Source organism: Labeo rohita, unplaced genomic scaffold (assembly GCF_022985175.1).
Source record: "Labeo rohita strain BAU-BD-2019 unplaced genomic scaffold, IGBB_LRoh.1.0 scaffold_72, whole genome shotgun sequence".
NCBI lineage: Eukaryota > Metazoa > Chordata > Actinopteri > Cypriniformes > Cyprinidae > Labeo > Labeo rohita.
In genome coordinates, this window is record NW_026129656.1 from 286907 (window position 1) to 312127 (window position 25221).

Sequence of the window (25221 nt, forward strand, 5' to 3'; positions counted from 1 at the left end):
TAAACTGCATTTTGGAAGTTCAAAATCGGGGCACCATATCAGTTCATTATATGGGGAAAAATGCTGAAATGTTTTCCTCAAAAAACATAATTTCTTTACAGCTGAAGAAAGAAAGACATGAACATCGTGGATGACAAATTACTGTTAATTACAAGATTTACTACACACAATGAATTTGTATCAATCAGACTTCTTTCAAAAACCTGTGGAATCGTGGAATTATGTTAATGATTCCAAACTTTTGACCAGTAGTGTGTCTATAAAAGGATTCTGTTGTAAAGCTGCAGTCCATAACTTTTGGCGCTCTAGCGGTTAAAGGAGAAGTCCACTTCCGGAACAACAATTTACAAATAATTTACTCACCCCCTTGTCATCCAAGATGTTCATGTCTTTCTGTCTTCAGTCGTGAAGAAATTATGGTTTTTGAGGAAAGCATTTCAGGAATTTTTTCCATATACTGGACGTCACTGGTGCCCTGATTTTTACCTTCTGAAATGTAGTTTAAATGCAGCTTCAAAGGTTTCTAAACAATCCCAGCCGAGGAAGAAGGGTCTTTTCTAGCGAAACGATCGTTCATTTTTTTTGGAAAATTAAATTTTGCATACTTTTTAAGCACAAAATTTTTGTGTAGCACAGGCTCTGGGATGCGTGTCCATGACACTACGTACTATTGAATCACACTGAAAGATCACACAGAACGTACAAACCCAGTGTTTACAAAGCGAACGCGTAAAGACTAAGGAAGTGCAAGTAAGTCAAACATTGTTTACAAACAAAAAGGTACAACGATTTCGGACAATTCTGAAGTTGTAGGAAAAAATAATATGGAGCTTTTCGCCATACTCTACCTTTTTAAGCCAAAGTACACAGACTATGAACTTAGATGTGATTCCTGTGCTACACAAGATTTTGTGATTAAAAAGTATACAAATTTTTATTTTTCGAAAAAATTACAGATCGTTTCACTAGATAAGACCTTTCTTCCTCGGCTGGGATTGTTTAGAGCCCTTTGAAGCTGCATTTAAACTACATTTTGGAAGTTCAAAATTGGGGCACCAATGAAGTTCATTATATGGAGAAAAATCCCGAAATGCTTTTCTCAAAAACCATAATTTCTTTACAACTGATGACAGAAAGATATGAACATCTTGGATGACAAGGGGGTGAGTAAATTATTTGTAAACTGTTGTTCTGGAAGTGGACTTCTCCTTTAATAAACAGAATGCATGTGTCTTGCGGAAGAACATTGTAGCCGGAGCTACTTCTCTCTGTTTATGTCTATGACGAGTTACGCAGATACTAGGCTACTCCGCACCAGTTCTTACCAGAACCAGTCTAAAATAGTCTGAATATAAAAACTTATCATAGGTGTAGCATAGTGATTCAGGATAGGTCAAAAACAAGGTTTGGACAATGGATTCATGATGTACTCATTTCTAATATACATTTAGCAAATTATTAAACAAAAAAGTTTCAGATTGCAGCTTTAAAATTTAGTCCATGTTTTTAGCATCCACCTGCCATTCTTATGTTAGTGCTGGAAAAGAAAACTGCACATACATGATCATTTTCATGCCTTATTTTTCATTTTCATTTATTTGATGAATCATTCCTTCTAACATTTGTACCGTACCTAGAATTATTCTGTTTCCAGCTCAGATTTTTTACCAACACGGCAGACAAACCCTGATTTCTATTTAATAATGTATCAACCTAAAACAAAACTGCAGATATATAAACATCTATTACACATTAAAAGAGTTACCATTGACTATGAGCGTGAAGTTTAGTCTTTTCTCAAGGGCTGCTCGCGTGTTTTTCAGGACCAGCGTGTATTCTCCAGCGTCCTGCTTACAAACGTCCCTGATCTCCAGAGCATGCTGCTGGACCCTAAACCGGCTGAACTCTGGCCGTCTGGTGATCAGTTTGCCATTCTTAAACCTGCACACACATAGATCATTTAGACTTAGATTTGAAAAACACGACATTCAGCATGAAGAAAAATATAGGATGGCTCTTGATTTTATCCATTAACAATTTATTAGATGGTAAAAAATGTCTCTATTTGAGCACTTTCTGATGCCAGAGCAAGGTCTTTTATTTTGACGACTGATTACATCAAATAAAAAAACACATTCAGATTATATGGCAAACACAGGGTTCACAAGTTGGACATGTAGCTTGACTTTTTACCATTGTGTTTCTGGTAAGGGGTATGCTAACACTTTCACAGGAAGCCGGACAGATTTTTGTCCCTCTTTCGCCTCTATAACTGATCCATTCCTGTAGTCCAAGGTGATGAAAGACTTCTCTGTGGATTTATAAAACATACAGAAACAGTAACACACTGTGTGTATTTAACTATATATTTATATATCATTTAAACGTAAAGCAGTACAGGCATAGTTATTTTGTTACCTACCGTGAACTAAGACTACAATAGTAAGCTCTCGTTTCACCTCCACACTACTGGCAGAGCAGGTGTAGTAGCCGCTATCATCCACGTTAACGTTTCGGATTGTGAGGATACTAGAGGTTTCCGTGCCTTTGTCCAGGATGTTACGCACATAATTTACACTTGTTAGCCGATTCTCCTGTCCGCACAGTGGCAAAAAATATCTGATTAGTGGTCTGCCTTTTGTGAACTTGTTGTGTGCACTTGCTATTTGAAATGTCACCAATTAAAATACTACATACTACCACATAACTAGCTTTACAGAATGACGATACCACAGTCATAGATCATTTTGAGTTATATTGGCACAGTGAGGTAAGTAATATATTATAAATATAATAGGGCCCTATGAAATCCATTTTATTTTTTCCCAAATTCCGTTTTTTCCGTTTTAATTTTTCTGGATTCCGTTTTTTTTCCTTTTCAATTTTTCTCAACACCTTTTTAATGGTAAATTAAATTTTATTAATTAAAGAGCATGTCTAATTAATTAAAATAATGAAACTTATACAATTTCACATCAATTTAATAAAGGTTTAACAAAAATGACATGTTTAGGGCCCTATGAAATGTTTTTATGTTTTCTCACCATGTTTTATTGTTATCAAATTCTATGTTTTAGCATGTCTAATTATTTGAATGCATACTTAATTTATTCAAATTTATTCTTAAAATAGCCTTATGAAAGTTTTTTTTACCCTCAGAAATTCTGTGTTGTGTACTTAAAATGTTCTGGTTATCAAATGAAGGCATAAAAAATTAATTTAATTTATCTTTTAATTATTGAAAATTAAGCAAACTTTTTTTGGCAAACAAAGGGGAATTTACTATTAAAATTAAAACATGGAAGAAATGTTGTGTGATTATACCCTAAAAAATAATGTTTGTTTCATTTTAGTAGTAGTAGTGTAGTTGTAGTAATAGTAGTAATACATTTCTGGCACAATGTCTTCAAGTTAAGCCGGACTTTTATTTTGACGGGTTGCCGTGTCTACCTTAACATTTCTGTGTGTATATGATATGACACTAGTTTTCCTAAAATGGAAAGGTCAAATGCTGAAATAACCGCGAGCGTCACGCGTGCTTCAGTGTGTGTTGTAAACAAATCCGCTCGTCTGCTCCTTTCATTAAAATAGAGACAAGCAGATCATGCAGGATTCACATTTAAATGGTATTTTTGCGGCATAATATATTTACAGATACTAGCCCATATTGATGATTGACACAATTTGATTGGATTGGTTGCTTGGATTCCGCGATTCCGTCCGCGTTTTCCGCATCGCGGAAATCATAGGGCCCTAATATAAGTAATGTAACATATAAATATACAAAATATAAAAAATGGGAGCCCTTTTTTTTAAACATTAAGATTTTTTTGCATTGTGCCAATATTTCTTAGTACTAAGTACCAGTGTTGGGGAAAGTTACTTTTAAAAGTAATGCATTACTCCCTAAAAAAACTAATTATGCTACTTAGTTACTTTTTTATATAAAATAATGTGTTACGTTACTTTTGTGTTACTTTTGCATTATTTTAGAAATCTGGGCTGGCTAGCTTGTTTGTTTTTAATATAAAAAGTTATATTTTTTGCTAACATTAAAGCCCTTTCACACCAAAAGTGAAATGAATAAGCCTCAGGCTGAAGGAAATGTGAATTCACACCTGTACAGTAGAACAGAAGAATTTCTTCTTCTGTGTTCTACTGTACAGATGTGAATTCACATTCACATTCCTTCCTTTAACACTCTTCATCAATTAAAAAAGAAGCACAAATGTTAGTTTAAAATGTTAGTTTAATATTAAAGTAATTTTTACTTATTAGTATGGTTGAATTGGATCATCGAGGGTCAGCAGAAAAAACATTAGTTAATACAATGGGAATGAATACATAAAGGATATATGTGTTATTTAACATATTTAATTATTGCAGGTTTGTGGCATATTCTTTCCATCTGCATTTGATTTTGGGGACAGGACAGTAATAAAAAACAGACTTTATTTTCTTTATGCAAAATATACTTTTTAGGCAAAATGTGAATATGAATTAAATGACTCCAGTACACAAGGGATGGAGGAAACTAACTATGGCTGATGTAGAAATGAAATTCTGGACTATTGAGACAGTGGAAATAATAACTGGATAGATGTATGAGTGGCCACAGATAAGCACATGAGTGTGGGAGAATAATGATTATGACGTTTGCATATGTTAGCAGAGATTTATTACTATGGAACGCAATCACACCGAAGCCGCTGCATTTTTCTTCACAGCCCAATTCCATCACAAATGAATTAGATAAAGGTTAGACAGGTCATGTTCTTGCTTGTAGTTCAATCTGAAAGAGCTGATTATACTGATAATTGTAATATGCAGTGTGGCCTGGTAATTACCTTTTGGCCCGGGTAGTCCCACTGGAATTCCACACCAGTATTGAACTCGACTAGTGCCGTGCAGTTGAGCTCCAGACCCTCCCCCTGTATGAGCTCCACGGGCGAGTCCTCAGGAAACAGCTTGAGCTCGTAAAACTTCAGTCCTGTTGGGTGTTGCAAACATGGACTTGTCAGCACTTTTCAAGTTATTGGAGCCATGGATGTAGTGTGTATAGCAGGGCTGTCTCCACAGTGATACTAGGGTGTTGTGGGTGGTTGCCAGGGCGCTGCTATGTGGTTGCTAGATGCTCTGGGCAATTTTTAATGTACTGCTGTACAGTACCTTTTAAAGCCGGGCTCACACTACACGATTTTGCCCCGATTTTCCCCTCCCGAGAATCGGAGCAAAAAGCTTGATCGGTCCCGATGTTCACAACGGATTATCTGGTAATGCGAGACATTCACAGATCGAATCTTGCACCTCCCGATCTGCTCGCACACAAATCGGGGCCGCCCCAATCATATCAAACATGTTTGATATTCAGGATTTTAAATCGGGATGATCACGGCTATGATTACGTCAGTACTTTCATAACAGCCAATGTTCGACCGCGAAACAGCTGCTACGGTTCATTGGATAGTGGAGATGGAGGAAACTGCTTCTTATGTTTTTGTAGTAACACTGTCTGTATAATATGTTGAAACATACCACAACCGCATGGAGCAAGGAAAGCTGTGGAGTGAAACTGTCTCAGTTTTCAGAGTATATAACACTGCTAGCCCCCTAGCTAACATATGTAAACATTAGTTGCTGAAATGACGATCTGTAGCGTAAGATCATGTGAGGCGCTCCCTCCGTCATGATGATCTTAATAATATCTTGTAGCATGTGATGCGCCACAATTTTGTAGTCTGTGCATATTTAAGATTTCAGGGAAGATAATCTGCAAAGATTTTCCTTATGTGTGCATTGCAACCAGATTTCATAATCGGTTAGGATTTTAAAAATTCTGTAGTGTGAGCCTGGCTTAAGTGAGATTTTTGGGTCAGACTTTATTTTAAGGTGCCCTTGTTAAAGTGTAATTACACAAATAAGTACTGAATAATATTAATTAACAACATGTACTTGTTGTTAGTACATGGGTTAGGTTAGTTATTGATATTTTGGCCAATTTTATCATCCTCTATGTCTGACAATTTAAAAAATTTTTTGATTCACATCATTTGAGGTATGTATCACAAACAATGCAGAACAACACTGTAAAAAATGACCATGAATTTAATGGTAAAAGACTGTAATAATGCTGCAGTAAAAAACGGTAAGTTCCCCTGCTATATACAGTGAAAAAATGTGTTGGACATTGCATGTAATTTTACAGTAGTATGCTGTTTTGGAAGTGAAAAGAATAATTTTGTATACTGTGAATAAACATAAATTGACGTTCCCAGAAATCCCTCAATTACATTTCAAATTTGTTGTTGAAATAACTATGTTTCTTCTTAGTTTTTTTTTCTGATCAGTTTTGTACATTAGGGTTGTATGTTAGATCTAATGTTGTTAATGTTTATTGCATTATTTCAGTTTCAAGTCTGTTACCATGATGGTGTTTAGTGTTTGTGTAAATGACACTGTGCACCTTCCATATCTATATAATATATAAAAGCTGCTTGTGATGGGCTTTGGTTCATCATATGACTTTCTCTAGTTATCAGTGTATTACAAAGGTAAAAAACTGATTCAGATAGGTTGGTATACTAACATTATATCAGTTAATGAAATTTAAATGCAAAATCTAAGTTAAAACATTGATACTGTATTTTTTACAGTCAAATTTAACAGAACTTTTTTTTACAGTGAAGTAATGTGTCAAGTTTACAGTTGAATTCCTTAGAAAACACCACTACTAATCACACTTTCTCAGCAAATTTTGTACATTTACAGAACCTGGCATTGACTAATGTGTTTCAGTGCAAGGTCTTCTTTACTGTGGTCCCTTCTTTGTTTGTGTGATCTGCGTGATTAGCAAACAGCTCATTAATCAAAATAAACCCAACTGTGACTTTGTGAGTTGTTGGTAATTTGTAAGTTTGAACAGGCCCAAATAGAGCAAGTGAAGCAAACAAAGCCATTAGGTGGATTTTATTAGATATGCTAATGTAATATTTATTCAGGAGGTCAGCTGGTATGGTGGTAATGCTCTGCTGACTCTACAGCACCACGTAAGTGAAGCACAGTTTTCATTTTTCCCTCTTGAGTAAAAAGGCTATTGATTTTGGAGAATGTTTTGCACGACCCTCACATTAGATCAAAAAAGAGTGATGATGACCTCATTTAGCAGTGTAATGATAAAGCATTTCTGAGAGGTCCCTCAACAGGGTGGGAGAAGATCACAGCCAACTCCAGAACCAGCATACGGAAAGAAAATCTGCTATCTACCAAGAACTTTCTGGACAAATCTTGCATTCAACTTAATAGCATCTTGACAATTTGCTATTATAGCTATAAACATTAATAATGTTAACTATTAAATTGCGGTGTTAACTGGCAAGAGTTTAGAAAGGCTTCATTAACTGCTTAAATCAGTGTGTCTATTGCGCAGCATTAACCAACAGCCTGTACAGCCTTCAGGCACGTTTTTGCTTTTTGAAGAAAGATTCTGAAGAACAGGAATGTATTTGAAACAAAGTAAACTGAGTAAATTTTCATTTCATGCTGACTTGAAGCTAGACAGTTTTGATATGAAACTTACCTATGGCCTGCACAATATATATAGATGAACTGTGCTCATTGTTGTGGATTGAGGTGGAGCAGAAGAAGCCAAAGAAGGTGGAACTGTTCTTAAAGATGTGTCTGGGAACCGACCAGCCCCTTTTATTATTCCAGGTGATCTCATTGCCTTGTAGAAGCAATGGAGGCTGTTCTAACTGTACGAACAACAACAAACATTCAATCAAACATCAACTGAAGTTTGAAAAAAAAAAACAACAACTGCAGGCAGATGATTAGTGACTAAAGTAGACTTTAAGCATCCAAAAAAATAATTCTTTGTATCTTTGAAAATTAACTTGCACAATTTTTGTAACGATGTGTAAAGGTGAGGTAACATTAGTGAAATTTAAGTGAAAAAATACCATAGCAATGTATGAACAGTGTTGGGAAGGTTACTTTGGAAATGTAATATGTTACAGATTACAAGTTACTCTATTTAAAATGTAATAAGTAGTGTAACTTTTCAATTACTTTAAAGTAATGTAACTTATTACATTTGATTACTTTTTGATTACTTTTATTTTCAACTGTTAGTCATTTTGAAACATTTAAACCAGGCAGAGTTAAAATTACAGTAGCGCTCAACACTGATTACTGCCAGACTTTCAAAATCTTTTTAAAATAATATACATCTTTATTTTGTGATAACAACTGGCTAGATGTACATTATCCCACTTACTACACAGCTGCTTGCCACAAAAGTAAATAATTAAATAATTAAAGTAAATAATTAAATAAGACACGAAACACTGATCTGATTTGAAATATTTGAACGCAAAGCTTCCATGAAGAAATCAGTTGCTAGCAAGTGGCAAGTTGACAGAATTAAATCATTGTACACATAATATTGAAATGAGTTTTTTTTTTTTTTTTATTAGCTAACCAAATGCAAAGCTTCCACCAAGAAAAATGATCAAGCATATAGCGCCGACTTAAGTTTCCCGGATGAGTCTGTGACATTAGTTTTTACCAGTCGTTATCGGGGAATAACATACCTTGGAATGTCATGACTGACCGATCAGAATCAAGCATTCCACAGAGCCGTGTAATAATTTGATTTAAAGCACAGTCACCACAAATTCAGACTTAACACTTCTTATTTACTTTGAGATCATTCTAAGGTTAAATACAGATTTGAAATCATAACAAGAAATAGTTTAATAGCTATGATACTGGTTGAAATCAAATGTTTGCATAGTTATGACAGGAAACACTGGCATCTAATAATGCATTGGAAAAAACTATTAATCTGAAAAAATACAGTATATGCATAAACCCAAATAGGAAATAAAACAGTTATTGAATAAGCATGTGTCCTATTATGTGTCCTAAACTCCTGAAACATTGCTGTCTCATTTTAGAGCAGTCAATGCAATTTATGAAAGAAGTCAATTAAATCTGTATGTGTGTGTGAGTGTGTGTGTGAAAAAAATTCAGATGTATCCCCCTTTGCAATCATTAACATTTTCAAAAGTAACTGTAATTTCATTACACATTTTTTCTCAGTAACTGTAACTAATTACAATTACATTTATTTTGTAATTAAATTACATAATTCCGTTACATGTAACTAGTTACTCCCCAACGCTGTGTATGAAGCACAGCTCACATGGAAGTCACTTTCTAACCAAGCAGCTTTCTGTTGGTCACACGATGAACTCACATGATCAACTTGAAAATGAGCAAACTTTGCATGGAAAAACATTTCACCCTCATGTGAAACTCCCAATCAAACAGATTCCAATTGAAATTGCTATATTTTGCCCATGAAATGTTGCAGAGCACAATTTGAGCACACTACATCTTTAGTCTGAAGCAAAAATCTACAGACTGAATGAGGCCAAAGTCAAGTCTACATTAGGTCAGTCCATTCAATTCACACTTACTGCATCTCACTTGCTTTCCACCCTCATGTCACTCAAAACTCCCTATGGAACAAAATGTCAAACCTGCTCCTTTCCATGCAATCAAATTCATAGTTACCATGGCTGTCAAATTCTTTTGCAATTAAATAAAACTTTTGAACTTTAAAAAAACTTATTTATTTGCTTGTTTGTCAAGTCTTACCACACCTCATAGGTGCATGATGGTCCTTTTTCTATGAGACCAGATGGTAACAGTCTGTATTATTAATTTAGTTTCATATATAACTGCTTGTTCTTAGTAATTGTCCTTAGAATGAAGAGTATTACACACAAAATTCCTATCTGTCTGGGACAGGAAGGAAACAGCGCTGTTACATAACTAAATATTATGTGAGAGTTGTTGTGAGAAATCACACCTGTCTATGTGACAGCCAGAGGCTCTGTTAACAAAGATTTGAGAAAATCAGGCTAATACTTTTTAGCCAATGGATGAAAAACAAAATGAACAAGTCAGCTTTCTGTCATACATTTTTCATATCTGAAATCGCTGACATTGGTTTGGCTGATACGCAAAGAGGGTGTATGGTTGATGCTAACAAAATAGTGGAAGTCAGCACAATGCTGAAATCAGTTACGCAACATTTAAAGATATCTAAATAAGTTCATTTTAACAAAGTATAAACAGACCGAGATCTCTCCGCCCCATTTCACCACTACACACTTTGCCCAGTGAACCCAGCCCATAAATGAAGAATACCTAAAGAACAACTAGTTCTAAAATTTTAAAAAGTTGCTAAAATTCTGGAGAAAATTTTTTTTTCAAATTACTGTTTTCATTTACTTTGGCTTAGAAAGCTGTCACCTGAGTCAACTAAGGGCTAAAGTTACGCTATGTATGCAGTAACTGTAATTATCCTGGGTTAAATCTCTAAAATAACATAAAAACAAACAAGTCCCCTAATCCATTTTGCAGAAACATAGAGATCAGGTGAGCTGCTGTTGAAAGTGTGCTGGAGGACCTACCGTGAAGAGAGTAACTTTTAGGTCAGGATCTGAAACCAGGCAAGGCACTTCAATGTGAGTTTGAGAATCCGTAACGAAGATGGTCTCCATGCGGTTCTCATTGCTCCTGATGAATGGACGGTTTGGGTCTGTTGAAAGAAAAAGTGACATGAACAGTTGTCTATATTTTTCTTGCCCCTTTGTTACCTTAAAGGAGAAGTCCACTACCAAAACAAAGATTCACATATAATGTACTCACTCCCTTGTCATCCAAGATGTTCATGTCTTTCTTTCATCAGTCAGAAGGAAATTATGTTTTTAAAGAAAACATTTCTGCATTTTTCTCCATATAATGGACTGGTATGGTTCCCCTCAATTTTGAACTTCCAAAATACAGTTTAAATGCGGCTTCAAACAATCCCAAATGCGATTGTAAATGATCCTAGCCGAGGAAGAAGGGTCTTATCTAGCGAAATGATCGGTTGTTTTCATTAAAAAAATACAATTTAAATACTTTTTAATCTCAAACACACGTCTTGCCTCTCTCTCCCTGAACTCTGTGTATTCTGACTCAAGACAGTTAGGGTATGTCGAAAAACTCCAATCGTATTTTTTCCCTCAACTTCAAAAATCATTTCAAAATCATCCAACATCGCTGCAGAAGTACCGACCCAGTCTTTGCAAACTGAACATGCAAAGAAGATCAAACACCCTTAACAAAAAAGGTAAAACAGCGAAATAGGACGATTTCGAAGGGAGAACATGAGATGGGAGTTTTTTTCGCCATACCCTAACTGTCATGAACCAGAACAAAAACAGTCCAGACAGAGTAAGACAAGACAAGCATTTGACGAGCATTGTATTATTTTTGTTAAAATAACCGATCATTACACTAGATAAGACCCTTCTTTCTCAGCTGGGATCGTTTACAACTGCATTTGGGATTGTTTGAAGCCGCATGCAAACTGCATTTTGAAAGTTCAAAATCGGGGCACCATAGCAGTCCATTATATGGAGCAAAATCCTGAAATGTTTTCCTCAAAAAACATAATTTCTTTACGACTGAAGAAAGAAAGACATGAACATCTTGGATGACAAGCGGGTGAGTACATTATCTGTAATTTTTGTTCTGGAAGCGGAGTTCTCCTTTAAACCAAGTTATGTGTTACTGACATAATTTCAGTGGGTAATGGTCACATTCTAACACACGTATTGTTTAAGGTCAGAATCATACATATAAAAGTATGCAAATGCAAGAAAGCAGCCTCAAGCAACATTCTGTTGATATATTTCTGTACTCAAGGATGCGATAGAGTTTCCTTCAAATGTCTGTGCAATTCAAGTAGCTAGTTAAAAACAGATTTTTGCTCCACCATTATAGTATTTGACCTGAAATAGAAAAACGACAATAGTTTATGCTAATGATTGCTATAGAGCCCCTTGCTGCAATGCTGAGAATGCTGCAAGTGCCTGCAATGCGTTATAAATTACGGTCTGACACCATGCTGCGCTTGTGAAGCTAGAGGCGTTTGCATTCACAGACTTGCACAGAGTACATGATAATATTTCAAATTATACTAAATCATGGCCATACTGTCAAAACATTGTGCATATATTAATCATTTGATTGTGGCACTTTAGTCTTGCCTCCTAGACCACTGTACATGTTTGACTCCATGCACATTTTTGTAAATGATTTTCTGTGCCAATCAACAGCATGATAAAACTTAAGTATTTAACCTAGAATATTCCATCTCTAAAGCCTCCATTATTCTAACGAGTCAGATTTTTCCTCACGTAGCTCAAAGCAATCACTCCAAGCTGTCAGAGTCCAAACAAAAGGTTTGTATCTCGAGGTTTGTTTCTGCCCCGCGGTGGTCTGCGTACACAGACATAATAGGAAAAATATACAACTCCTCACTGTTATGATGCGTCACCATAAATCATCTTCAGGAGGTGAATTGCTTTTTTTCAGGGTGCCTTTCCAAAGAGACTGGGAGGCACTCGAGGGCATGACATGTAGCTATAATGCTGACAGCGGGACCTATAAGCGGTTAACTGAAGCCACATGCAGCCAAGTGCCATTCTGCTTTACGCTCACTGCTAATTTATAGCTGTGATTTCAGCTGGCTCTGATCAACCCCCTGGTAAGATCTGTGGAAACCGTTTTGGCATCTTGTCAGGAGAAATCACCCAGGATTTCACACGAGTGAGTGAGTCAGCTGATGCTTTGATCAACTGGTCGAAAACCAATTGGTTACAAATACAGAGCTGGATTTTGTTACGAAGACAAACAATCCCCCTGTGAATTGTTAAAGAAAGACTTCAACCATAAATTTGCTCATTATTTACCAACACACATCATTCCAGACCTGTATGTTTTTGTTGTTTTCGGTAGTAGAGAAAAATAAAAAAAAATTATTTTAAATTGTAATAATGTAAGTACCTTTAAAAAAACTGTAGTTTCGTGTCCTATTTTTAATATTAACTAGTTGCTTATTAGCATACATAGCATAATGATTGTGTTACTGCATCACTGCATCACCAAATTGTACATCCCTTTAATTGTACCCACACCTAAACTTAACAACGACCTTACTAACTATTAATAAGCTGCAAATTAGGAGTTTATTGAGAGAAAAGTCATAGTTAATAGTGAGAATTGGTTCCCAAACTAAAGTTTGACCAAAGAAGCGTCTTAAAACGCTTTATATTAAAGGAGAAGTCCACTTCCAGAACAAAGATTTACAGATAATGTACTTACTCCCTTGTCATCCAAGATGTTCATTATGAAATTTTTGAGGAAAACATTTCAGCATTTTTCTCCATATAATGGAATGCTATGGTGCCCCGAGTTTGAACTTCCAAAATGCAGTTTAAATGCGGCTTCAAACGATCCCAAATGCGGTTGTAAACGAGCTGAGGAAGAAGGGTCTTATCTAGCGAAACAATCTGTTATTTTCATTAAAATAATACGATTTATATACTTTTTAGTCAAATGCTTGTCTTGTCTTGCTCTGCCTGAACTCTATGTATTCTGGTTCATGACAGTTAGGGTATGTAGAAAAACTCCCATCTCATGTTCTCCCTCAATTTCAAAATCGTCCTATATTGCTGTTTTACCTTTTTTGTTAAGGGTGTTTGATCTTCTTTGCATGTTCACTTTGTAAAGACTTGGTCGGTACTTCTGCAGCAATATAGGATGATTTTGAAATGATTTTTGAAGTTAAGGGAGAAAATTCGATGGGAGTTTTTCGACATACCCTAACTGTCTTGAGTCAGAATACACAGAGTTCAGGCAGAGCAAGACAAGACGAGCATTTGAGATTAAAAAGTATTTAAATTGTATTTTTTTTTTATGAAAATAACCAATCGTTTCGCTAGATAAGACCCTTCTTCCTCGGTTGGGACATTTACAACTGCATTTGGGAGTATTTGAAGCTGCATTTAAACTGCATTTTGGAAGTTCAAACTTGGCACTGTTTTTTTTTTTAAATATCTGAAAGTACATCAGTTAGTCAAACATTATAATATGACATTATGATAATTTAGCATTAAACTTTAGTAGATGTAAAGTAGACTTTAGATGTATGAATGCATATTTGTCATGTTGCCTGAACTTAGGACTGGTGCTTAGGATATTGTTTGTAATTAAGTGTTTCTATAAAAAAATGAAAAAGTGCACTAAGGATTAATGAGCTGCTGGGTTCATGAATATTAATCAGGTTGTCTGCGTTCGCTCAAACTGATTTGCTGAAATTAAAACAGGGACGATAATAGCCAATGAGATTGCCGTTTGTGCATTAGTTCCACCTACTACTGGAGAAACCGGCAGTTCTTAAAAGCTGAAGAATTCCAAAGGAACTCTGTTATTTTGACAGGACAACGCAACAGAGAATAGCGTTTACATGTAGCGTGTCGATTTTGCATGGTATATCTCGCTCTGTATCTTTCTTTGCGCTTGTGTGAGACAAAGCATTTATTTATAACACCGTTATTCCCATTACTGGTGACAATGTCTGTCAAGCTCCAAAATGGCCAAAAAGGCCAGTAAGATGCACTGTGCAAAAAATAAGATGTTCTTCAATGATAATCATGGAAGAACCAGTGCTGTTTTGGCATTGTGTTGCCCAGCTAATCCAAAACGAAACAAGCACCGTGCTCTTTCAGCTAATTCAGGTGTGCCGACAGAATGTTTTGGAATGTGAACACAAGATAAATGTGAACTTCACTGGACTGTTGAAAACTGTACTGTATGGCCTGTTTTTGTCCTCACCATAACCTGCTGCTTTTGTTGTTGAACTATTCCTTTACTACAGGCTTCAGTGTTGTCTGTTGGAGTGTTTAGATTAAAAATGGGCAGTTAGTAGGCCTGGATTCAAAAAACCTTTCCCAGATAAACGTACAAGTAACATGACTGAGTGTTGAATAAAAGGTTTTTGCTGAAAAGGCAAATTTATTTATGAATCCAGGCTTGACGGCCAAATATAATATTAACAAGTACATTAAACTATAGCTAAACTCTTATCCACATTACTGAGGGGATAATGTGCTTAAGCCATCGAACTGAAAATAAATATTCTTCCTTATAAATAATAAGGCGGACACTGGCAGGGTAACAGTGAATGTACGTTCTCTCTAGTGGTGATATCAGCAGATTTGGCATTATGTAAATGTCTTTATTGCTTATCTTTAGTTTATTCAGTATAAAAGCTCCTTCCTAATCCCAGGCCGTTTCAAGGTAAACCAAACATGTTTTAAGCTTGTTCATGTATAATCTTCTCTGATCTTTTGACGCGGGTGATGTTTTGAATGAGATGTTTATGATGTCTTTGTCTGTTTCCCAAAGAAAACACAAACTCAGAAACAGAGACAAAGATAGCTTGGCCAAGCATTCTTTGAAGGGAGTCAAATAAAAATGGGATTTGTGATTTGGTTTGCCTCAGGAAAATGCCACAAAAGGGACCAGACACTGATATTCAACTAAATTGAACTACTTTCAAAGGTTAAGTATGTATTTACACAAATGATCTAAAGAGCAAGGAAGAATTGCAGTCCACTTGTCCAGAACCTTAACTGCAGGCCCATTCTAACAACAACATTTACGCACTATTTGAGTCTTCAAAGCTTCCTATATTACCTACTTACATAATTTACATTACTTTCATGATTATGCTGTTCTCAGTGTAATGCATCTGGTGAAATGGATGTGAAGTAATAAAGTAAAATAAAGTAAATCTGCCCTTACACTTCCACAACATTTCCTTAATACAATCATACAGTGCATACAGAAGTGATGTTACAATGTTTTGATCACATTGTCTTTATCAGAATTTCATTATGTTGACACTTATGTTGGTTCCATAAAGCTCAATAGTTCAACTCTTAAGAAAAAAAACAGTGATGATTTTTTTTTACATATGGGTCGTCGACGTATAAGTTTTTTCGACAGAGATTTTAGTGGGTTTATTTCATCTCGATGAATTGGCCATAGCCTTAAAAAATGTAATGTGGTGCGACCATGATTTATATTAAAATTAATTCATTTCCTTGACATTCTTAAAAACATTTTTAGATGTTCTCAGTAATTAAAGTGTTTAGAAACAAATTATTTGGATTTATTTTGAGTTTTTGTAAATAATGATCTCATATTTTTGTTTTATATTTTCAGAGTTGCCTTCTTAAATGTAGTTAGCAGACTTATTTTTTGTGTAAATTGCATAAAACTGATGAAAATATTTAACAATATTATGGTATGTTATGTTATACCATTCACTTATGTATGCTGTAGCAATGATTCATATTTCAACCACACAAAGGAGATATTTTATTTTTATTTTTATACAGATTTTCCTATTATTGGTCGCCACATGATGAGCAGTCGCTCCAAATGATGCAAAGGCCTAATATCATTGAAACTCTATTTAAAGAGACGTGTGTAAAAGGTCCAGCACATGGCATTAACTGCTGGTATTTCTTTAGCCCCAGTTATTTCTGAACTTTGCCCAATCTTGGCTACTAAAATGACCCTTTACCGGGAGTTTGATTAACAGGCAATCTGAGCAATCATAACACCAAAAATGCCATTTTGTTCGACAAACAAACCAGACAGGAGAGTAAATTAAAGTTGATTAAAATGTTTTCACGGGTGAAACAAGATTTCAGAAAAACTAGCACAAAAACTGCCAATCTGGGACATATATGGAACACACTCTGCAGTGGTCGCACCACATGATATTTCAAATTCAGTCAAAATTTACAAGCACAGAATTGGCCACCTAAACAAAACAAGCTTGCTTCCCACATAAGGTCACTATGAAGTTTATAATAAAAATAAATACTTGTAGAAATAACAAGATTTTTTATTTTTGAGGTCATACCACATGATATCCAAATGTAGTACCTACATACCAGCAGAGTTACAAACCTGTTTAATGCTTCCATGGGTCAATGGCAAATAGCTATATGATTCAAAGTCCTACCTTTGGATGGATTTCAACATAAAAGTCCCAAAATGGTAGTTTCTTGACACTCGCACCACATGATATTTCATCAAATGGAAATCATTGGACAAAGTTTGTTTGTATATTATGATGGAAATATAAATACAAATGCTTTGCAATTTTATACAGGATTACAAAACACTTTGGAAATCATGCCAAATAGTGCAGAAAATTTATCAGAATAAATTTAGGGTCATTTCAAAGACGTTTCCAAAACGTGGTCGGGCGGTCGCACTACATGCTATTTTGACAATTTGAATAACAGAAAAATTACAAATAACTAACCTTTTTGGAAAAGTTAAAGTGTAATGCATTTAAACCAATTTTTAAATGAAAAAATGCAATCAGACAGAAAATTTAGATGTCACATCACTGACCCATATACAAAAAATAAATACATAAATGTTTTATTCTTGGGACAAAGAAAAAGCTTTAACTTCTAATTTCTGAGGATGTATTTAATTAGCCACTGACCTTCAACCCTACAACATTCAACATTTCTAATTTTGGTTTTACCAAAACTGAATGATACCAGCCAGAATTTATTTTAAATATATAATATAAAGACTAAGTAAGAAGTAAGTTTGTTCAGCTCTCACCTCGCACAAACACAAAAATGCTGGCTGCCGTGGTCCCATCGATGACAGCTTTGATGTCCTGGTAGAAGCAGCGGTAGTATCCAGAGTCATCGGCCTGGGTGTTGGTCAGTATTAAGGTCTTGCAGTAGGGTTTCCCAGGCTCCCCTTGACACTCCTTCACCCTGACTGCTCTGTGGCCTGGGGTGTCAGTGGGCGACTGCTGATCCTGGCGATCAGTAAACTCCACTTTACTCAAAGACACTTCAGGCCAGTTCCAGTCCAGAATCCGCTGTCCCCTAGTGAAATGGGTCAGGTGATCACATTAAAATCAGTGCCAATCCAAATGTTTCACCAAAACTACATGGTACCTGAGAACTTGAGGGTGTAAATTCTGAGTACAAAAAGTGGTTTATACCCCAACGGTTCATCTTATAGACAAGACTGACTATTGCTGAGTAGATAAAGTTTGAGTCTCCTTTTCTAGGCCACATCCTATGCAGATTTTTCATGAGTCTAAACATTTAGAAAAGTAACAGTACAAATTTCTCAATATGACATTAAGCTTTGTACCACCAATGGAGCAGAATGTCTTGCACGGCATGATGTAATACTTGAGGTTAGAGGAGGGTGGTTGTTTAAATCCTCAGTTCAAGAGTTTGAGAAATAATAGTAATGTTTGTCTTGATTGTTTGCAAAAAAGTTTGTGTTGTCACTTGAAAAACGAGGTTTTTAGATGATAATTGGAAAAGGCAATGACATTTAAACTGATGTTTTCCTCAATCAGATCATGAAATACAGTGATTTCTGAACGCCAGCCATGAGTTTGCGTAACACTGTTCATCGATCACACTGTGCGGTGGCCCAAAAATATGCTTTCCTCTCAAAGGTATATGTTTGTAACTGTTGAAAAACAATTTATTCTGGAAACTCTTGGCGAGAAATGTCTGCACATTTTGAAGGGATTAGAGCTAAACACGTTGGATTGCCTCCCTGCATGTTCATACCACATTTATTTCTAAACTTAACCATCCAATCACTTCCAAATTCAACATTTTCCTTGTTTTTGTAATAGCCCACATGCTTATCCAATTATTCAATCAAAAATGACTGAATCTGTCTTGGTTGTTTATTTAAATAAAAAATGTTATCCCATTTGACACGCACAAATAATTGAACCTAGATGCTTTATGGTAGTCAACGTTTAATGTCTCCATAGAATTTTTTAAATCAACTTTAATATTTTTTAGAAATAATGTATATAAATGTAAAAAAAAATTCCATTTTAGGCTCTGTAAATGATCACAGTTTCTTTTAAATTTGAGCTTAACTAGCTTAAATAGCACTGTGGTGTGACAAATTCACTTTTAAAACTATAAACATTTCATATTTAATATGAGCTGCATGCATACTAATTATTAAAAAAAATGGCAAAGTTGTTTATGACAGAAAATGGTTAAGAAAGCCTTTAGTATATAAGGTCAAGTACCCATTAAAAATAATCATTTGATTGTACCTGCATGTAATGGTCAATGTGTCGTTAGCGTTAAGCACAAGCTGGTCTTTGGTGTTGTCAAGGGTGGGTGGACTCATAGAAAACCCAGTCACCAGACCTACAGGAAGAGAAGAGCATCATCATCAACATCATCATGAGAGAATTTACCATGAGTGTATTCATAGCAGAATCTAAGACAGTGGTTCTCAATTCCATGCAGTCCTGGGGTACCACTACTCTGCACTTTTTGTTTTTTCTTCAGCTCATTAGGAGAAAGCATCAGGAACTGAACCAATTACATCACATAATAGAGAAATACAAAATGTACAGAGCAGTGGGTCCCCAGGACTGGAGTTGAGAACCACTGATCTAGAAAACTATCAAATTCCCTTTATGTTCTAGGCACTAATAATCACTCCTGACAGATCACTGGATGCCATTTCACTGTGTGGTTGAGGTAAGGTCAAGTGTGTTGTTTGGGTTTTAAGTCCAATATAAATTACATTGCAGTTCCATTTAAAGTTTACATAGTTTCATATGGCATGAGCTTAGTGACAACTTAGTGAGTTCAAGGGAAACATTAACAATATTTTGCAGGCAAAGAGGGTCTACTGTCAGTAGTGAAGAAGCACAGCACACACAGAAATCACTTTTAAACCAGACGGCTTTCTGTTGGTCAGTGCAAAGAATTCACATGACCAACTTGAAAGCGGTGAAATTACTAGGTTTTACCAAAATAAAATCACCAAACACAACAGTAAATATGACCACACTTTTAGGCAGTATAACTTATAGTAAATAGTCATTAAAATGAGAATTTTATATCATTTTGCAGTATTTATTTTGCTTTGTTTTTGTACTTATTTTCTCATCTGAATGCTTTTGAGGAGGCATTGCCTCTATTGCCCTCCTGGACAAAATGCACCTTGTATCATCAGTTACGTGGGACTTTCGCATTATTAGGTGTTTCATTGGATTACCCAGACAACCATCAACAGCTTCATCGTTTATTACAGGACTTTTCAATTATTAGTTCCTTGAGCACATTAAAAAGCCCTTAATCTGGTTTGCGTTACGCTGACAGTGGGGCGGAAAGGTCAGAAGGTCATTGCGCACATGTTAATTGGTCTATGAGTGCTGATGGTATAGATGTCTCCTGTTGCTCTCAGAGGAGACGGGTAAAGGCTAGAAGGATTACAGCTCTAGCTTTTGGGCATGCGCACATCAATCTAATGTTATTTTTGTCACACTGTACAACAATAATACTGTTTTTTGTATTATAGTAAGGGCTAATTTTAGGGTTGGGGTAGGTGTAGATGTTAATAAAAACACAATCTAATAGGTAGAAAAATTAATTTCATTGTTAGTTTCCGGTCTGAGCTGTATCCCCTCTAGCCACAACCGAGGAGACGGGTGTATGAACATGCCAAGAGGAGTTATTAAAAGCAGCTGGATCTAATTAACACCAAATGATGACAAGAAGATACAGTGAGCATCAAAATGAGCCTCCAAATCACTTCACAAATCACATCAACAAGTGTTACTTTATATGACAAGTTTATAGAATGAAAATACAGTGGAAATGAGTACACAATATCCTGTCAGAGAAAAGTACAACCATTTATGCAACTGAATATAACTGGCACAAAAATGTAAACACTAAAATAAGATGAGACTTTTTTCGCATCCGATCGGGGCCACTTCCAAATGTGGATTTTAATCAGATACATATCTGATATCTTGACATCTGACCTACGTCTAAACACACATATCCGAATTCTCTCAGAACCCCCAATGCAAGGGTGACACGTTTGCCCACAGAGATAAGTGTTTTAATGTCGGCGTGCTGTATGCGCTCACATTTTATTAGGATGGACCTTTATATAGGTAAGAAACTGCACCTTCAGTAGCTGGTTTTCAACCCTTGCCCCTTCCCCAGCTTCGCTACTAAAAGCAACATTATATTTCTCAGCAATGAGGTGATAAATTAGCAGTTTTTGTAATTAAACCCACAAGCTTCACTTGTTCGGAACCTTCACACTCGTTCTCTCTCTCTCTCTCTCTCTCTCTCTTTCTCTCTCATTTATTTGAGTTTATTTAAATAAATATTATCTTGGCGCTACCTCTAACGAGCTGTAGATAAAATAACAAATGAAAATTACCGTTATTTTCCGGTCCTTATCCGTTAATTCAGATTTTGTTTCACTCAATGTCAATTATATAAATAATTTTAATAGTACAGCCATTTAAAACCCGAGGGTCTACCGTAGAGTAAACGTAGCCTAATTTATTTTCCTAATGTGATTTATTACTGAATAAGTAGGATATTTATAAATTACTGACCAGGTTTTAGAAAGGCTGAATTACCATGGTTTCCTAAAACAATACTGTAACAAGATATTGATGTGTGACATTGTGTATTAACTAATTTCTTTATTGGTTTGTGCATGTTGCTTAAAGTTGTCTATATAATAAATAGAGGCCATTTTTTAGTTAAATAATCCAAATGAATCAAATATACTGATGGTCTGAAAATAAGCTAAAGTACAAAAAGCTTTATAAATCATAACTTCCTTCTCTACAGCTAAACCTCTGAGGAATTCAGAGGTCATGAATCTCTAGATGGTGCAATCCAGTCTAACGCAATCTGACATAATGCCATCATCACATGGCACAGCTCATTGGTTCTTTTTGTATCAGCAGTCAATGAGCTCACTGCTCAAAATTTAAATACTCGGCTAGTGCCAGCGCACTTCAGAAACCCTCCACCTTCCCCAGCTCCACCTGTATAGATCTGCTAAGGGGTGATTCATCTATATGTAATATATTGGGCTCATTTCAACATTTCTTACATGCTCACAGCAGCATGTTGTGGATATATTGACAGTAGACAAGATCAAACACATTAACATTGTCATGTACATTACCATGCTAAATCCTCTGAGAGTTGTCATGATAGAAATATATTTATTTTATATATTGTATTATAGAAATGTATTATTTCTATACATTGAGGCACAGTTCAAGTGGCAGAGCAAAATGCTTTTCATGCCTGTCTTTGTGACTCCATATAAGCACTATAAGCACATGTCAATCACAAGAAATATTTCTGGACCAGTGCATTTCATGTGCACAATCCATCTGTTTCAGACGCATCCGGCCTCAAAAGCCCACAATAGAATTTTGTAAATATTTGATGGCGAGTCAATGAACTGTTTACAGTTGAACATGAACATCCTGGTGGTTTTTCTACAGCAGTATTTTCAGCTCTGAGGATTTATTGTTGAATATTACAAGTCTATGGATAAATGTCAAACATGAGGGCTCACATTTATCATTGTTTTTTGTAGAAACTTGTGCATATTATATCTGATTTGGTCTTAACTACCAGTTTGAGTGCAATATAATCTAGCTGATTCCCAGGCCAACAGTTGGAAGGTAAAAAAAAAAAAACTAACCATGGATTATTTCGTGAGCTTTAATAAAGTGATTTTTGTTCTGCAGAATTTGTCCAGTGGTTGAGCCAATGATTTAGAGCCAATGTAATTAAACTTACAATCCCAACCAAGAAAACTGTCAGGATTTTTTTTTCTTAAATTTTAACAATTGTGTTCCTTACAACATTGAGGCTCTCTGTAGAAAAGCCATGGCTGCAATCACTGACCCCAACTTTTCACCTTTTCACGCTTAGTCCTCAGATAACAATTAGAGGCTTCTGCATGACAAATAGGATTTCTTATGCTGTAGTTGATATATAGAGAGCTACTGTATTTGAAAACAGAAAATGTGCATTAAGCTCTGCCTAGGCTGTCAGTACATTTCTAACAACTGGCCAATTTTTCATCCAAAAAGCACAAATCATGGGAGCCTGTTTAACAGGAGCATCTGTAACCTTAACAGCACAGTTGGTGTTTTAAGAAAAATAACCATTATGATTATGACTGCAAACACAAAACATGTCAAGACTAAATCAGCAAACAAGTATATTGTAAGTCAAGATCATAAAACCAGGATAGTTGGATTACCAAGAACTCCAACATCTGCCCTGACAACTCAATTGCCTGACTTGAATATTATCAAACAACTGTGGATATTTTTTGAAAGAAGAGTGAGAAGTCAATTCCCTTCTTCAGCGTCTCTGAAGTGCCAAATGTTATGACAGACAACATTCCACAGCAGACTATTTAAGAATTGTATGAATCTATTGTACAAAGTTTGAAAGATGACATCACACGTCACTGTTTCTGGGTCCAAACGCTCCCTCAGGTCCCAAAGCAAACAACAAACAGTGCTAATATACACTCACAGTTTGCTGTATAGCACTCCCGAAAAAGCATGATCCTAATGTTTATCTCCATACTGAAATCTCAGTTGGCCAGACAGTAATTAATCTTTCCTGAAACACTAAAAAATTGGAGTCTAGGATGCCACAAGCCTAAAGACTGTTGCATACACTTTGAGTTTTTTTTAAAAAAAGCTTAGTTTAATTTAAAGGTGTTATAGAAAATGAATAGTGCTAAATTGCCACTGAGATTTTCACTTGAAACTATAGCAGCCTACACCCGGAAACAGTATTATTACAACACTGATACGCCATGACTTGCCAAGGTAAATGGTGGCAAAACACCTTAAATAAAGAAATATTTTCCAGATATTCACATTATTTTGTCCAGCCCTTGAATGTTTACACTATATAACTCTAAAGATGATTAGTTAATATACTTTGAGACAAAACTTAGATTTTTATATTTATATATTTAGGCATATTTAGCAGCTAAATTAAGCACTTAAAGAAAGACGTAAAACTTAGAGTCTGAGACAGACTTCCAAAGCCCAGGAAGGAAGAAAAATTTGCTAATAGAAACTGCAAAAAGGGAAATTAGAAAGAGATACAAACAAAATGTCCTTTGTTATTTTTGTGGTATCTGCATGATATCTTTATGGCATCATGGAGAAAATATCACAAATGTATTCATTTGAATGCATTTTTTGTTACAATGCATATGGACCAAGGCCCATATCATGTTTCCTGGTATGCACCTATTAAACCTCACTGATGCAAAATCAAAGCCAAATGATGCAGAAAGCGTAAGCATTTTGCTAAACATGTCAAGTTCTGTCTTACTTGTGGTTTAAATATGATCTATCACCACATGGCTTGCTCACTTTGAACTAGAAAGATTGAGTTACCTACATGCTGACTTGAAAAGATTTATGACAAACATTGCGCAGCGCACAGTGTGAGCGGTCACTTCCCATCCACAGCGTTTCTCATTTACTCTCCCCAGATGTGATGATGACACAAAAAAAAGAGCAGTACTGTGCTCAATGGACCTGGGTTTAACTCTCCACTGCACACAGCAAAAACATTCGTAAGGATGTTTGACTTACGCAAGCATATTTTCTGCCAAAACATAGACACAGCCCATAGACACAGCTGGACGGCACCAAGGAATGAGCCGAATCAGAGACACTTGGAAGGTATCTGATAGCAGATTTACACGGGGCTTAGAGATATTAGGGCAGCATTTTGAAATCATCCAGCGTAAACTGAAGATTCAATGCTAAATTGGCATGATACGGTGATGGAAGTTCTGTGTGCCAGATCTTTTCCATATGGATATACATTTCCTTCACAAGGATGCTGTGTGCAGCAGTCGTCTGGGGCACTGACTGTTAACCTGTCAGCGTGATATATGACTAGAGTAATACATAAGCAGTTAGCAGGGGTTAACCCCTAGGCAGAGACAGATGAGGGCACATACTGTATCGCATGTTTGTAATTTAAAGCACACTGCAATAGATACTGGATGTTTGCAGTGTTTAGATACCTCCTTACTGTCCTTTTTTTTTTTTTTTGGTGTTGGGTATAAAACACAACTGGAGGCTAAGTAAATTCCTGTATTAAAATTGCACCACATTCTTCAAAGTGGCCTGATCATGTCAACAATGATGGAATTTTGGACCACAGAAGTCAGAGTGTGATAGTTCAGAGCTAGTGGAATGTGAGCATAGTGTGAGTTATGATATTCCCTGAGCTATTGGGAATGATTGGGATGGGCAAGGTGGTCAACAGGATAGTTATACAACAACTGACTACTTGATTAATGCAGTTGATTATGTATTTTTTTTAATTAAATAATATTTATTTGTTTATTAACTGAAAAACAGTTTAAAACTATAGA

General features: G+C 35.7%; 1 protein-coding gene across 2 annotated transcripts in view; it reads right to left on the reverse strand.

The window, feature by feature from the left end:
• flt4 (fms related receptor tyrosine kinase 4) overlaps nt 1–25221 on the reverse strand; it is a 59066-nt gene that overhangs the window by 28268 nt on the left and 5577 nt on the right. For both annotated transcript variants that reach the window (XM_051104420.1, XM_051104419.1), the window contains exons 2-9: nt 19058–19154; nt 17566–17840; nt 10485–10612; nt 7577–7751; nt 4848–4990; nt 2423–2594; nt 2194–2311; nt 1766–1941 (exon numbers count right to left, since the gene is read on the reverse strand). In XM_051104420.1, coding sequence (XP_050960377.1) covers nt 1766–1941; nt 2194–2311; nt 2423–2594; nt 4848–4990; nt 7577–7751; nt 10485–10612; nt 17566–17840; nt 19058–19154 — 1284 coding nt within the window. The remainder of the gene's footprint in view (nt 1–1765; nt 1942–2193; nt 2312–2422; nt 2595–4847; nt 4991–7576; nt 7752–10484; nt 10613–17565; nt 17841–19057; nt 19155–25221) is intronic.